The 14,578-nt window shown below is 53.0% G+C and overlaps 7 protein-coding genes across 7 annotated transcripts; 3 read left to right on the forward strand and 4 right to left on the reverse strand.

The window, feature by feature from the left end:
- Positions 1-89: 89 nt before the first annotated feature.
- On the reverse strand, positions 90-2,122 carry AYO20_07331 (hypothetical protein; the record flags this gene model as incomplete). Its single annotated transcript, XM_022645617.1, has 5 exons — positions 90-883; positions 985-1,505; positions 1,570-1,818; positions 1,891-1,962; positions 2,022-2,122. 5 exons carry the CDS (start codon positions 2,120-2,122, stop codon positions 90-92), a joined length of 1,737 nt encoding a protein of 578 aa, XP_022498332.1.
- A 962-nt stretch (positions 2,123-3,084) lies between these two features.
- AYO20_07332 (hypothetical protein) lies at positions 3,085-4,167 on the reverse strand (the record flags this gene model as incomplete). Its single annotated transcript, XM_022645618.1, has 3 exons — positions 3,085-3,136; positions 3,185-4,039; positions 4,091-4,167. 3 exons carry the CDS (start codon positions 4,165-4,167, stop codon positions 3,085-3,087), a joined length of 984 nt encoding a protein of 327 aa, XP_022498333.1.
- A 765-nt stretch (positions 4,168-4,932) lies between these two features.
- On the forward strand, positions 4,933-6,311 carry AYO20_07333 (hypothetical protein; the record flags this gene model as incomplete). Its single annotated transcript, XM_022645619.1, has 3 exons — positions 4,933-5,130; positions 5,188-5,421; positions 5,490-6,311. The coding sequence occupies 3 exons, from the start codon at positions 4,933-4,935 to the stop codon at positions 6,309-6,311; spliced, it is 1,254 nt and encodes a 417-aa protein (XP_022498334.1).
- Positions 6,312-6,796: 485 nt separating this feature from the next.
- Positions 6,797-8,126, reverse strand: AYO20_07334 (hypothetical protein; the record flags this gene model as incomplete). Its single annotated transcript, XM_022645620.1, has 2 exons — positions 6,797-7,873; positions 7,926-8,126. The coding sequence occupies 2 exons, from the start codon at positions 8,124-8,126 to the stop codon at positions 6,797-6,799; spliced, it is 1,278 nt and encodes a 425-aa protein (XP_022498335.1).
- A 911-nt stretch (positions 8,127-9,037) lies between these two features.
- AYO20_07335 (hypothetical protein) lies at positions 9,038-9,850 on the forward strand (the record flags this gene model as incomplete). The annotated part of the gene is made up of 1 exon (XM_022645621.1): positions 9,038-9,850. The coding sequence occupies one exon, from the start codon at positions 9,038-9,040 to the stop codon at positions 9,848-9,850; it is 813 nt and encodes a 270-aa protein (XP_022498336.1).
- Positions 9,851-10,580: 730 nt separating this feature from the next.
- Positions 10,581-11,373, reverse strand: AYO20_07336 (hypothetical protein; the record flags this gene model as incomplete). The annotated part of the gene is made up of 4 exons (XM_022645622.1): positions 10,581-10,707; positions 10,771-11,105; positions 11,192-11,222; positions 11,294-11,373. The coding sequence occupies 4 exons, from the start codon at positions 11,371-11,373 to the stop codon at positions 10,581-10,583; spliced, it is 573 nt and encodes a 190-aa protein (XP_022498337.1).
- Positions 11,374-12,086: 713 nt separating this feature from the next.
- Positions 12,087-14,256, forward strand: AYO20_07337 (hypothetical protein; the record flags this gene model as incomplete). Its single annotated transcript, XM_022645623.1, has 6 exons — positions 12,087-12,251; positions 12,309-12,800; positions 12,860-13,097; positions 13,150-13,533; positions 13,638-14,024; positions 14,099-14,256. The coding sequence occupies 6 exons, from the start codon at positions 12,087-12,089 to the stop codon at positions 14,254-14,256; spliced, it is 1,824 nt and encodes a 607-aa protein (XP_022498338.1).
- Between the last annotated feature and the right edge of the window lie 322 nt (positions 14,257-14,578).

The raw sequence follows: 14,578 nt of genomic DNA on the forward strand, positions 1-14,578 counted from the left end.
CACACACAACACACACACACACACACACACACACACACACACACACACACATACATACACAGAGCGAGATAGAGAGCATGTGCAGACATTCACAACCCACGCGTGGCGTTCCATTCTTTCAACCACGCCATGACAGCCTCGATTTCCGTGGCCTTGGCACGTTTCACCGCCGGGGGCATCTGCACGGTTGTCTCGTTGGGGAACAGGCCTGGGAAATCCCACTCGTGGAAGGCACCCTCAATGACGAGTTCGGGGGCTTTGGTGTCGGTTGACAACGCATCATCATCGTCGTCGTTGTTATCATCACCGTCACCGCTACCTGCGTGGCTGTCGTTGCTGGCGCCGCGCAGCCGGGGGTTCGGGTTGCCGTTATCCAGGAACTCGGCCAGCGGGCCCAGGCCGCGGTAGTAGTCCAGCTCGCCTGTGGAGAGAGCGAGGCGCGGGAACGACAGGTTGACGCCGCCGTAGCGGTTCAGCCGGTCGAGCCGCGGCTCATCGCGTGTGGTGTTGTACGTCCTCTGGCACCTGTCGAGGAAGTACGCTGGCGACAGGGTCCGTGAGACCAGGGGCAGCGTGTGCGGACGGCCTGCGGCGCCGGGCGTGTAGCCGGTCGCGAAGCCGCCGGTCTCGGTGCAGACGAGCCAGCCGAATGGGGAGGGGCGGTTGAGCGAGAGACACTCGTGCACGGCTCTGCCGGAGCAATAGGCCTGGCTTTTACGGGTGTGCGAAAAGAGGTTGAGCAGTGGGTGGTAGAGGGTCGAGGGGTCTGGAGTGGCCGTCTCGTTGGCGTAGGTGAGGAGCGAGCGCGCGATCGCACGTAGGGCTTCTGGAGAAGGGTATCGCGAAGTCGCAGACGTCAAGATGTCGCAGTAAGAACCTGGACCTATATCACAACGGAGGGGCGACACCGAGCGCGGGAAAATATTAGCTTGTTGTTTCTGTGGTTCGGTCCCCGCAATCGTGTTGGTGAGAAAGACGACTTACCATCAAAAGGGGCAGTGGCTCTATGCCACGCTCGATTCCATGCCGAAAAGGGACTGGTCAGCAGAAACGCGAGGTCAGGATATGTCGAGGAGTCGGAGACGTTGAATGCAGCCTTGAGCTGAGACAAGGCTGTTTCGTTGCCGCTTTCGTAGATGTTGTCCATCAGATTGGTGAGCTGTTGTTGAACCTCGACGCATTTCGGCGGTGTGTGACGTCGGATGAGGTCGAAAAACTGCCAGTGGTCCAGCATTCCAGTTGTGACTCCGGATGATGATAGGCCGCCCCAGAAGAGGTCTGGGTATTGGATTCGAGTAAAGGCGGATACGACACCGCCGTACGAGCCGCCGAGGATAATCCAAGGAGTGCCTGGCGCTGTGAGGTCCCTGTCTTCCAAGCCTGTGAATGTGGCTCTCTGCGCAAAGTATGCGAGGTCCGCTAAGGCTTGTTCCGTGCTGTGGAAGCGAAGAGTTTCCCGAGTCCACCGATGGTCCGGGACAATGTCATAGCCACCAGGGTAGTATCTGTACATAAGATTAGCATCAAGTAGTCGTGTTGGTCTTGCTGTGAAAAGAGTGTCATGTATACCTCTGGCCCCAGAGGACAGCCACACCACCGGTAGCATTGGCCAAGTCATGAAGTATTCCCTTCTGTAGCCATTCGAGGTCATAGTTGGGATTGTCTTCACCGATGGCATGGATAATAACCGGACCTCCTTCAATGTAGTTGCCGATATCAACCCAGTAATGGTGTTGGAAAGTGGCGTTCGTATGGGGTTCATAGCGGGACATATTGTGGAAATGGTCAACGGGCATGGTAAAATTCTGTGTCCTGCTCCTGGAATCAGGTCGATGTATCTGAAGCATAGAAGCCTTTCTAAAGAGAAAGTGTGCCTTGAATGATACTCACGGGTATCTGGCGAGAAGCTCTCTGCCACGGGACGGGCGCCCAACAACAGGCGCCACTTTGTTCGGAAATATCCTGCCAGAAGTATGAGCCGCTCATAGTTTTGTATCGATGGTCTTTGTTCACAGACATACCATCGTGCGATCCCCTGTAGGAGGGCGACCAGGAACACCAGATTTACCGCTATTCTGAAGACCAATCGTTTGGAAATTTTGATAGCAGCCTTGGAAATCATCATGGAACTTGCTCCGTCCGTATGCAGTAAGCGGTAAATTTCAAATCAGGACATTTGGACTCTTCACTCTTGTCACTCTCACAGCCTGTGGCCTCTAAAACGCTGGATTAGAGGGTGGCGGCTGCGCCATCGTCGAATACCAATTGGACGTGCTTCGGATCAGGACTTGTGTCAGGTCAATCTAACCCGAGATGAGCAAGCCTTTGAGCGTAGGCTTCCGTGTAAGTGAATTGTATCGTGTGGTGGAATTCATACGAGGTACAAATCAGTAGCACGAGCATCCGACAAGAGAGAGATGTGGTATGTGGACAAGGGTATCGAGATGCGATTTTGATTCAGGAAGCAACACAGCCTCATTGCAATTTCAGGCCCTTGAAGCAGGGTGGGAGGGTGGATCTTCACTGGCTTCCGATGTTTAGGCATTGACCCGACAGCCTTGCACGTTCGGCTTCACCACCAATCAAACCAGAAAGACGCGCGTCCTCGGATATATATACATGTGGGCAGACAGACCTATAAGTCGGCTTCCTGCATCACAGGTCTGTCCCCATAATCCCAGATCTTCCATTGCAGCACACTTCGCAGGGTTTTGGCCTCCAGCCATATGTACACGGAAGCGCCGTGATGGCCGATATGTAAGTTGCCCGGAGTGGTGCTGGCGAAGCAAGCAGAAATTCAGGTCGAGAAGAGTTATTCTGGAGTCGTCTCATAGCCGTGACCGCCCTTCGTATGATTCCTAGTGCGAGGATGGACGCTTTTGCGGGTCAGACGGCCAAAAGCATTCGACGGAGATGACTTGACCCCTGGATCGTATATTTTGCACCTTGGCTAGACACACTCAAGCAGAAGAAACGCCGCAATGAGTTGGTTCACAGAGTTGTTTCTCGCAAAGGCGTCAACCTATCCCATTTCCACGCCAACATCAACCATGGTGATCGGGATTGTCCCCAAGGACGTACCGTCTATCCCGGTGGGCCCGGCTTCCGCCCATACACGTTGTAGCTGGGTTCGTTTCTGTCAGCCATCCAAGTCGCACAGACTTCCGACATTGAGATCACTTACAATTGCACATACGTGTGGATGTTCCGATCCAGAATCTCCTTCCTCGTTCGCGCTAGCATCACCTGGAGCTCTGCTGGATCCATTCCGAGCAGCGCAATAGCACCTCTCTCAAACCCAGCTTGCGCATACTGAAAGAAGTTGTGGACCTCGAGCGCCCCAATTGTTTTCAGCCTTCGATCTTTCGGCCATCGATTTGTCGGGATTTTGAAGATGGTCTGCTGCACGTCTTCAAAGCCACAGTCCAGTAATTGTTGCTTCCACAATTTACAGGCATAACCGTCGATACCCATTGCTTGTGCTATCTTGAAGAAGAGCTTGCCCATTTCCGTGTAGTTCGAATCAGCTGGACAGCTGCCATCATCACAGCCGACCTCGGGGACTGTGATGGCGAGTTCGAAATACCCACCCGGCTTGAGGTGTTCGTATGCCTGCGATATAAGGGTAGGCCAGTCTCTGATGGAGAAAAGGAACTCCCGGGCATGGATCAGGTCAAACATGTTCCTGGGAAATTCCCAGTCCGTCTCAACGTCCAGAATCTCGAAGTGACAGTTTGGTGGCACCCAGTTGGACTGCACGGCCGCAATATCAACGCCAACAACTCGTGCCGTAGGATACCTGTCAGCAGTCTCGATCGCCCAGATCCCGCTTCCCGTACCCAAATCCAAGATGTTTTGGGGTTCCGGGTCGATGGGAGCTAGATGGAGCCGTCCTTCATAAAGGAGGAAGAACTTGTAATGCTGGAGGTCATTGCGGTTCTGTTCTTCATCGTCTATTGGTAGACCGTAGAAATGTCTCCCATAGGACGCCCATCGTCGGCCATACTCTTCAATTCCCTCACGGATCTCGGTTGCTATACTGCTCTCGGGGTTAGAATGTCAAACCTATAGAATACAAAGAGACTCCCACCTGGTCACATAGCTAGTGTTTGCAGACGTGCTAGCATAGCCTTCGTCGACAAAATCGTTGTTTTCGTCAGGCTCCATGAGGCAAGTTTGAGGTCAAATGGGAGAGGTCGCGTGTCAGGAGGGCGTACCTCCAGAATGAGAAGCTGTGCAGGCGGGGACAAGACATGGTGATGAAGGATGGAGGGAGGCGGGTACTGCGCTTCTTTTGATTCCCTGAGGGATACCTGGTAGGCAAGAGTAAGCTTCATGCGTGGTTGATGAGGGTCTTCCTTTCCACATCCCGCCTGTTGACTGGTTCAAGGTACCCCGGCATGTGAGCACAACAGGCGAACAGGCGAACATGCGTGTTGGGTTGGCATTAGCGAGCCCACAAGATGAGCCCACTCGAACAAGGGTCTCTTCTTCCACGTGTTGTTGTAGCCAGATGGATTTTGTTGTGTGGGGTTTTCGGCGGCTAAACGGTCAAGGACTCGTGTGAGGTTGCAGTTTGCAGTTCTCCGCAGTCCAGGCCATTCTTATCAGCCACCAATATGACCTGCCAACGAACACCTGGGACACATCCTGACATCCAAGCGACAAATCTAACTCCCTTGTTACTAGGCCACTGCAACATGAAGCCTACGAGTTCGGCGTCTGGCCCGCGATGGCCCCTGCTCACACCCATGCTAGACACCGGCGTGACTGGTTTGTGCCTCAACAACTGCGGAATCCAATTCCTGTCGATCCGAAGATTCCTCTACCCACCTATTTCCTTGAGCCTTTGAGACAGCGCCCTCTTCACTGTCAAGGCACCCTTGTGCTCTCTGTGCATCTCATGCTCTAAAAGCTATACCGGGTTTGATGATGTCGTCCTCCCCAGAACAAGATCAAGCTGCTCAGCTGCAGGAGCTGATACAGCAACTCACTGTAGCCGCCAATGCCTGTGACTATGCACCAGGCACCCAGGGCTACATCTCCAGGACCAATGTCGCCGCCATCGCCAAGGACATTGTTCGTCTCGTGATGGCACCGTCCGACATGTCAATGCACCACTCGGTCAACGTCCGTGACGATTTGACCCCGGTTTCCGTGAACTGATGGATTGCTGACCAATGGCAGATGCTGGAGATTGTTTGCATTCGAACCTTGATGGGCCTGGGCGTGTTCGAAAAGATCCCGGTGGATGGCTCCATCTCTCTGGCCGAGCTGTCCAGGGTCACAGGCGTCCAGGACTCACTGCTAGGTACTGGCTCACGCCTTCTTTTTGCCAAAGCAAGACTGATCGTTGTGTCTCGAAAGAACGACAACTTCGACTTCTCGTTGGCACTAAATTCGTCGAGCAGACCCCTGAATGTGAGTACGTGCACACAAAGTTCTCCCGAGCATACATCCAGGTGCCCGGGCCGGGAAACTTCTTCCAGTTCATCAACGACGAGTGCCTGGCCACATTGGTCCATTTTCACAGCTATGTGAAAGAACGAGCAGCCCAGGACGGCAAGCCTGTGCAAGAGCCTGATGATCCTCTCCGCAATCCATACACCCACCGCCATGGCATGGACGGACATCCTGTGTGGGAGATCATGGCACAGTTCCCCGATCGCCTGCGCGCGTTTCAACTGGGCTTCATGTCCCAAGAGGATTCCGTCCCGATCATCGGCTTCTACGACTACTCTGCGCTCTACGACCCAGAGCACGACGGGGACAGAGCTACCCTGGTCGATGTTGGTGGCGGCCAAGGCCAATCCATCATCCAGATCCTCCAGGCCTTCCCAACCCTGCGCGCCGACCGAATGGTTCTTCAAGATCTACCCGAACCCATCGCCCAGGCCCAAACCTCCAAACTCCTCCCCGAAGGTGTCACCGCCATGGTCCACGACTTCTGGACACCGCAGCCCGTCAAGGGTGCCAAAGCCTACTTCCTCCGCCGCGTCGTGCACGACTACTCGGACGAAAACTGCGTCAAGATCCTCGCACCCCTCCGCGAGGCCATGGGCCCGGACAGCAAAGTCCTCATCGCCGACATGGTCATGCCCAAGCGCGTGCACGAAGCCGACCTGCCCGCGGCCGCCATGGACAACACCGTCATGGTGATGGGCGGCAAGGAGAGGACCGCTGACGGATTCAACAAGATCTTGGAAGCCGCCGGATTGAAGATGGTCAAGATCTGGCACAGTCGCGAGGGCGGCGCCACGGGCAACATCGTCGAGGCCATGTTACCTCCGGGAAATCCCCAAGGCTCATGAGGTTACATAAGTGTCTGTGGTGGTGGTGGTGGTGGTGTTGATTGAGTCGTCAGATCTAACGCCAACCCAGCGCTCTTTGAGCACAGTACAAGACTGGAATCGGCGACGACTGGATTGAGAACATATCATGTACGTATCGAATGTGTCAGAAGCGAACCGGATCGAATGATAGCAGTCCCCAACGGCGATGAGGAGTGTGTCGTTGAGAACTTCCAGGAGGAAGGAGAGTTCTATACATGCTCCAGCTATAACAGCACGTCTCGCGGTGACGCAAGACGTCTTGCTCGGAACAAAGACGACGAGAACACGAGTAGATGCGGGACAGACGTCTCCAGTAAAAATCGGGTTTGATGAAATCATGATATTGTCTACCACCTGTCTCCACCACAGGTGGGTGCCGTTGAGGCGACACTCCCCCTTGGACGCCGATAGAAAAGAAGCCACAGGAGCCGCCCTCGCCATGCCCATTGTATTAGTCTTACATTTCATCTTTCCTTCTTGTTGGCCTTGCTTGGCCTCTTGCGAGCGGGCCCCTCTGCAGCACCGCCGCCAGCCCCCGCCTTGAGCTTGAGCTTGATTTGCGGCTCAGAGCTCGCGTCTCTTGCCGCCTTGGTTGGCGTCGCTTGGGTCGTGTCGCCGTTGACCTCCTTCAACGGGCTTCCGCCCACCTTGCCGTCGTCAACATTGTTGACTTCCTTCAACTTGCTCGGAGGAGCCTTCTTGTCCCCCCTCTTCCCCTCTGCACCAGTCCTCTGCTTCTTGTTCTTGGTGCCAGGGCCCGTGCCCCTCTCGTCGTCCTCGGCCTTTCTCTTGACGCCGGCACCACCGCTTGGTTTCGGCGAGTTGGCCCTGCTGTCACGTGGAGTACCACCAATCTTCGCATTTGCTTCGCGGCCAGCCGCGCGATCCTTCTTCAGGTAGCAACTTCCGTTGAGATGAGTGGCAAAGACATTGACGGATTTCCAGTGATCACCGAGATGAGAGTCGCGATTTGGACATTTGGCAGCCGGATAATCGATCTCTTTGAATTCAAACGACTCAGCGGGCATGGATGAAGATGGAGTCAGTGGATCTGAGTTTTCGGAGGCAGCGGGTGAGGTCGGGTCATCCTTCTTCTTCTTGTTCTTGCCCTTTGCCTGACCCTTGACTTTGACACCTTTTTTGCGTTGGCCATGCACATCATGTTTGTCGAGAACAATCATGGGTTCGGTCTTGCAGTACTGTTCAGTGGCATCTGGGACAGGACGCGCATTGTAACCAACACGAGGGTATAGCAAGCGACGGAGACGACAATTCGGACATCTGATGTGTTTGACTGTCTTCATCGGATTGCCCTTGAGATGAACTTGACCGGACTTGAAGACTGCAGCATCAGTTTCGACAGCTTCTTGTTCGGCATGGTCGGTATCGGCATCTTGAGAGTTCTTGTTTGTAAGTTTCTCAGCTCTCTGTTCGACTTCAAGGACGGCAGTCTGCATCCGAGCAATCTTTTCGTCTTGATGGATTTCAAGCAGAAGATCATGAAGGATGCTTTCAATTGAATGTTCCAAGATATACGTGATCTGGAACTAGTCAGTGGGAGAAGCGCGAGGTGGGCGTTCCTGGAACACTAACCGCCTGCTCTTGATCAGACGCAGTCAAGCTGACATTGGAAGACTTGGAATTGGACGATTTGGTGGAAGCCATGTCAGCAGTGTCCTTGACTGGAGGTGGACAGTCAGCAGTGATTCCCTCATCCTCCATGAAGCGCTTCCACAGGTCGTGATCGATGATGCTGTTGGAGAACAAGGAGGTATATGGTCGTCTGGGAGCCATCTTGAACAAGCAAACACGAGGAAAGATGCAAAGGCTGACCAGCAGCAGTTTGCAGGATGAAAGACAGGGATAGAAGGAGAATCTGTGCTTGTCTTCTCTTGTTCGTGTACACTCCGAGGGAGGAGGAAGAGGAGAGTGGTTTTAAAGAAAGAGGCATCGCAGCAGAAGCCTGATGCTCCATTGAAAACCACACAATAGCAAGAATAACACGATTCATAGTGCTGTACACTATTGTCCGACTGTGTATTCACTTACTAGTATTGTGAACCGTGTGGAAGACTTCTGCGCCAACGCACTCTGCCAATTCAGACACCTTCACACCCTGCCGCACCCTACAACCTCTTCTTATTCATTCAATAGCACCCATTAATCTTTTTCAGTGCCACTCAGTTTGTATTGTCTCGCTCAGGAAAGGTTGACGATGGCCGGCTAGGAAGCGCACGCACTTTGGGTATGGACCTCGGGCACGCTCGGGGAGGCTCGTGCGCGGCAAAGGCACACTTTTGGAGTCCGTAGCGGTTCGGAGACTAGATGGTGAAGACAAACTCGAGAAGTGTTCCAACAGGAGACGGGGTATAGCTATATTGGCCAGACGCGGACAGTGGTTCGAGGGTTCGCAACGGCTGCGAAAGCAAGCACCGATGATGCAGGACGCTGAAAATAAAATGGCCAGGTTCTGGGGCTCTGCTTAGGGTTCTTGGGTTCGCTAAGATTACTCAATAAGCATCGATAACCTTGTTTTTAGCGCCGGTAACTACCGCCCCTGGCGTGTCGGTTCAGCGGGAGTTTTGGGTTGACACGTTGACTGCCCCCTGCACATCGCGCTATCGATTCTCGTAGCCACGGTCCCTCGAGAGCAATGTCCTAGCTTCATAACGAAGTCTGGCTCCAGGGGAAAATGCTATCTGGACATGCCTCAAGCTAGTCTCCTCTCGTATTTCTCAAAACCGACGATTCCAACATCCCCCGTCCAGCCAGCTGCCAGAAAAGACGGTCTTCTGACGACCGAGCACGACACGTGTCTACCCGTCACCGAAAGCCGCGGTCTGGGCATCATCGAGGCAGCACGAAAACAATCGGCTCAGACAAAGGCCAATCCAGCTGTCACCACACCAAAAACTGAAGAAGATCAACCCGAAAGCAGAAGATCTGATGCTAAGGATCGCACAAGTGACCATCTGCAGCAATTCAACGTTGTTTTAATTCCTCGCCTTCCGGAGGCTCTTATTGCTCCGGTCTCACCCCAACACCTTTCTGCAATCCGACGCCTCACAGTTACGACCCTCCCTGTTCGGTACAGCGATGCTTTCTTTACCACAGCAGTCACAGACCCGGTTGTCAGCCATGTATCTCGAGTCGTTCTGTATGCGTCAGAACCTGTTGGCTGGATTCGCTGCCGCTTCGAGCCATGCTCGACGAATACTTCCCTCATGACTCAGTCTCACCCTCCACCTTCTCAGATTTATATTCAGGCTCTAGCCCTCCTCTCGCCATACCGTGGTCTCGGCCTCGCAACGCTACTGCTGGACACTATCTTGTCATCGGCCAGTGCCCATGATATGGACGCAGTGTGCATATATGCACACGTGTGGGAGAAGAACGAGGACGCGCTGGAGTGGTACGCCAGACGCGGCTTCAAACGAGTAATGCTTATTGAGCAGTATTACAGAAAGCTGAAACCGAGCGGCGCTTGGATTGTTCGGCAAGAATTGCAGGGAACCTGAGTTCGACACCTGACGCAAAAGACCCTTCTGCTTCCATGACCGGCCCTCTGTTACGTTATTGAGCGGCATCGATGTGATTGTGTCCGTTCACGTTGCCAGGAGACAAGAATTGCACTCTCAATTCATCTGCTGTGCGTGCTTGGAGGTGTTCGCCGATACTTATGCCTTGTGTCCATGAATTGGGAAAAGACCACATTGTGAGCAAGACCGAAGGCGAATTCACGGTCCCGACTCGGAAATGAAGTTGGCGGTTCAGGTTGCTGATGCCACCAACGATCACAAATGAGCGTAGTCTCAGTGATGACTAGTGAATGTGGCATGGGGTTTAACATATTGCAGCAACTGCTCGAATCAACTCTACTACCAAATACCGAGGCCCGCGACGCGTCCAGTAACTTTTGCAAGAGCTCAAGAACGAACTCCCGAAGATCTCGCGGATACGCGCCTCCTCGTTTTGTCTGAAAAGACCACCCATCCTGAAAGATGGTCGTCTGCAAACTCTGCTGTCGACCCTCAAAGTGCTCTCAGGAAATCTAATTCAATATTAGACAAGCGTATTTGCCTGCCCGTGGTGCGAAATGGGACAGGTATTATGCGTTTAAGCCATAGGTTTCGGTTGTTTGCAATCCTTTTGGTTCCATTTGGATGTGGTAGCGCCCTTGTTTTCCCTATATACACTTGATCCGAAGCCTTGGGCGGAGCACGAGCTTTCCGACACGTAGGCCTAGCTTTACAGGACAGATGATACATAACTATCCTCCATCTTCCGTACTTCCCGCTTGAAGATCTCCACCTCCTTCCAGCAGTCGAGCGGTTTTCGGTCGTTTATCCGCAGGCAAGAGATGACATCTTGTCTCCTAATTGCCCAACTGTTAGCTTGAAAATGCTACAGCACATTATTCAAGGAATGTCCGACTTACGCATTCTCTACCTCCTTCGGCAGCTCTCTTAACGTTTTCCGCTGGCCCAGTGTTTGCTTCAGTTTCTCAATCTCTTGCTGCACTTTCTGACTCGACGGCGCTTTCTTTTGGTCGTCACTGTCAGATCCCGGAAGAAGGTCTTTCGGGGATATCGGCGAGAGGTGAAGAAGAGACGAGTCTGACGAAGAGGAATCTGATGCTGCTTCTCCGCTCGCAGCAATCTTCTTGCGCGCCTCCTCAAGGACCGAAGCTTCGTGCTTTCGGATCTTTTCTAGCTCGGCGGCGACGCGTTGGGCAATGTGCAGCTCTAGCGTCTTTGCGCGGGTCGAGTTTGTCTATGTTAAGAAGGATACGTGAGTATAACTCTCTCGGTGGCTTTCAGTGAAGGACGTCTGTCGGATCGCGAGGGCAGTAGACATACTTCTGAGGATGCTTGAAGGGAGTCTATTAGCCTGTAAAGCTTGTCAGTTCATGCTTCGAATGGCGATATGCCAACACCTCAATCCTGGCCTCCAGAACATACTCTTGAGAAAATTGAATGGGTGTATCACTTGTGAAGACATGCTTGGTGGATTCATCGGGTTTGGATTGACCTGCACCCATTGTCGCGGCTATTGTGGGAATGTCAACAGTTGAATGGTCTTGTTAATGGCCTTACTGTGACATACCCTGGATGTACTTTTAGTCAACTCGCAGGGTAGAGGTCGTGACGGATTGGACCTAGCTGTCGCTTGTCGGCCACGCCTTGGAAGCTCCAACACCTGCGCCAACTGCGGAAATAAAACTCTTGGCAGCTCCAGCACCGCCAAAACTTTCTCTCGAGTTCACCCGAAGATGCCACCGATGCCCACATGCCCCGATGACAATTGCCGCTTTAAACTGCAGTTTAAACTGCAGTTGACTGCAGCGCCAACATGTCGTTCTCAACCACTCGTATCTCTGCGCCCCCCTCCTATATCGTTCCCTTTAGCCTTGCTTTTTGGAATGTTCCACTCACGATCCAGCTATCGACGGCCCGTCGGGAGTCTAGTCAAGACCGGGTTGGGTCTTCCAGCCAGAGGCCGAAATGGGATACACCATAAAGAGACTCAAAGCTAACAGATCCACTCTTGATACGTGGACATCGCTCCCTCGTCAGCTTCCTGCACACACCTTGAAGCAGTTGTCGCTCGGTACATGTCAACGTGGAAGTGGGGAGATCATGAAATCGATGCCGAGTCGTCCCAATCTTCCGGGTCTTGAAGACCTCCCCCTGCTGTGTAACCCTCCCTGTCCTCAACCTTCAAGCACACGTCTTCCAGTGAACCGTGGTGAAAATGCGTGTTGCCATCATTGGAGCAGGGCCCGGAGGTCTGGTGACGTTGAAGTACCTCCTCCAGGCGAATAAGGATTTCCCCATTGAACCCATTGAGGCCAGGCTCTTTGAGACTAAAGATGACATTGGAGGCACATTCCGCTATCGCACCTATCCAGAGGGCGAGGTAAATTACTGGCGTCTCATCCAAATTTCAGACAGTGGCAGGGCTGACTCGGGGTAGATGGTCTCTTCAAAGCAGTTGACCATTTTCTCAGACTTCAGGATCCCACCTGAACGCACTGATTGCGGCGATTTTCTCAAGCTCTATCAATACGTTGAATACCTCAACAACTACTGCGACCATTTCAACCTACGACCACACATCGAGCTCAACACCACAGTGACGAATGTACGACGTGCCAAAGATGGCAAGGGCCATATCGTGGCCCTTTCTACTGCAGATGGAAGCACTGAGGAATGGGCTTGTGATGCCGTTGCGGTGTGCTCAGGACTGCACGTAGATGCTGTTGCACCCAACATTCCCGGCATTGAGAAAGTTCCGACGGTCCTTCACTCCTCCCAGTACAAAGGCCGGGACATATTCACCGAAGGTAGCAATGTCGTAGTCCTAGGTGTAGGAGAAACGGCAATGGACATGGCATATTTTGCCGTGACTTCTCCTACCAAATCAGTGACGCTTTGCCATCGGAATGGATTCGTCCTGGCACCTAAGGTGAGCCATGCCTTGCAAACAGGAGTCATCTCCTCTATACTAATCTGGGACGCTTCCAGCATGTGGAGCGCTTCGTTGTCATGGGTAAGAGGGAAGCTGAATACAACCCGTCTCCGATTGACACCAATTGGAACTGCCTCTTCGACACTGCTTATGCGCATCCGAAGCTGAGGAATTCCCGCTGGCAATGGGTATTCTATGATTGGTGGACAAAGGGCGCCTGGATACTCTTGAACAACACTCGGTATGGGTACGGTCAGCATGCGGGAATCAAAAAGGGCTATCACATGTCCGAGAGTGAGTTCACTTGACTCCGTATGAGGCTCCAGCATAACCGGTTTCCCACTAGTTATTTTTGTCAAGTCCACCAAAGTCCAGCCCTACTTCAACAGGCGCTACATCAAGAATAGCCGGATAAAGCGATTCATGGAGAAGATCATCGACCTGCCCCAGATTGACACCAAGGGCCGTACCGTCGATTTCGCCCCATTTCCGGAGTATATTGACGACGAAGGGGTCATCCATTTCGAGAAGAATGACACGCAAGAATCGAAGTACATTGAGACGTTGAAGATCAAGCCAGACGTTATCATCTTCGCAACTGGCTACCGTCACTTGACGTTCCCATTTCTGAGTCCGGACTATCCTCACTCCAACGATGCCAATGTTCGCGCAATCTGGAAAGACGGTGACGAGACCGTGGGTTTCATAGGCTTCGTTCGACCACAGATCGGTAAGTACCCGGCTCTCCCATCCATGTGTTCATTCCCCGAGCTTCTGCGTGGGCTTGCAGACATGTTTCGGTCCATGCGCTGGTTGCTAACACTGGTTCCTTAGGGGCAATTCCACCTCTGGCCGAGTTCCAGGCACAGCTCTGGGTTCTGCGAATCCTCAACCTTCTTCCCCCTGCAAACGTACGATCACTGTCTCCAGCACTCAATCCCGATGCGGAAGAGTGGTACAGACTGAAGCCGCCACCTGAAGCCCGTATCCACCATGGCGTTGACCATGAGTCGTACGCGTATCAAGTAGCTCTCGACATGGGGGCGGCACCATCCGCTACCCAGATGATGAGACGTGGGTGGAAAGTGTTTGCAGTGTGGGCCTTTGGTGCGAACATGAACACCAAATTCCGAATGATAGGCCCGTGGAAGTGGGAAGGGGCCGAGGGAGTGATGAAGGGAGAGTTGTGGGAGTTGATCAAGCGACGACCATTTGTCTGGGGTGAGTGCTCTCTTCTCTGTTATTTCAGCACTCTTCTTTATTGACGACGCCACTAACCGTGCGGCTTGTTCTAGGCCATATCTTGCTCAATGCCCTGCCCATGTCGATCTTTGGGCCGCTCAGTTTGTGCTATTGGATCTACTACACCTTTTTCAATCCTGTCTTCAGCAGACTGGGCTTCTCGAGATCGCGGAGAAGCGCCCGCAGCGACGGGTACAACCAGCTTGTGTAGAAGCTAGCTCGCGGAGGACACGGAGCATGGCGAACAAGACCATCGACACGGGGGAGTTGATTGCGGAGACAAAGTTTGATCAGTACCGGCGGCCTACAAATTGACCATGGATCTGCTCTTAGCGCATGACGAGCTCATTGACTAAATTGATAATTCTTTATTCGAGAGTCTAGCCATTGTTCTGTGTTTCCTTGCTTAATAGGAGCCCTGGAGTTTCGCCCTCGATCGTAATACTCGGTACTGGTATTTTACCTCGGGATGTAGGGTTTCACGTGACTGCATTTCGATACGGCGGAGTATATTAGCCGAGTGCAGTACTTCG

The sequence above is a fragment of the Fonsecaea nubica genome (assembly GCF_001646965.1).
Source record: "Fonsecaea nubica strain CBS 269.64 chromosome Unknown Scaff51, whole genome shotgun sequence".
In the NCBI taxonomy this organism is placed as follows: Eukaryota; Fungi; Ascomycota; class Eurotiomycetes; order Chaetothyriales; family Herpotrichiellaceae; genus Fonsecaea; species Fonsecaea nubica.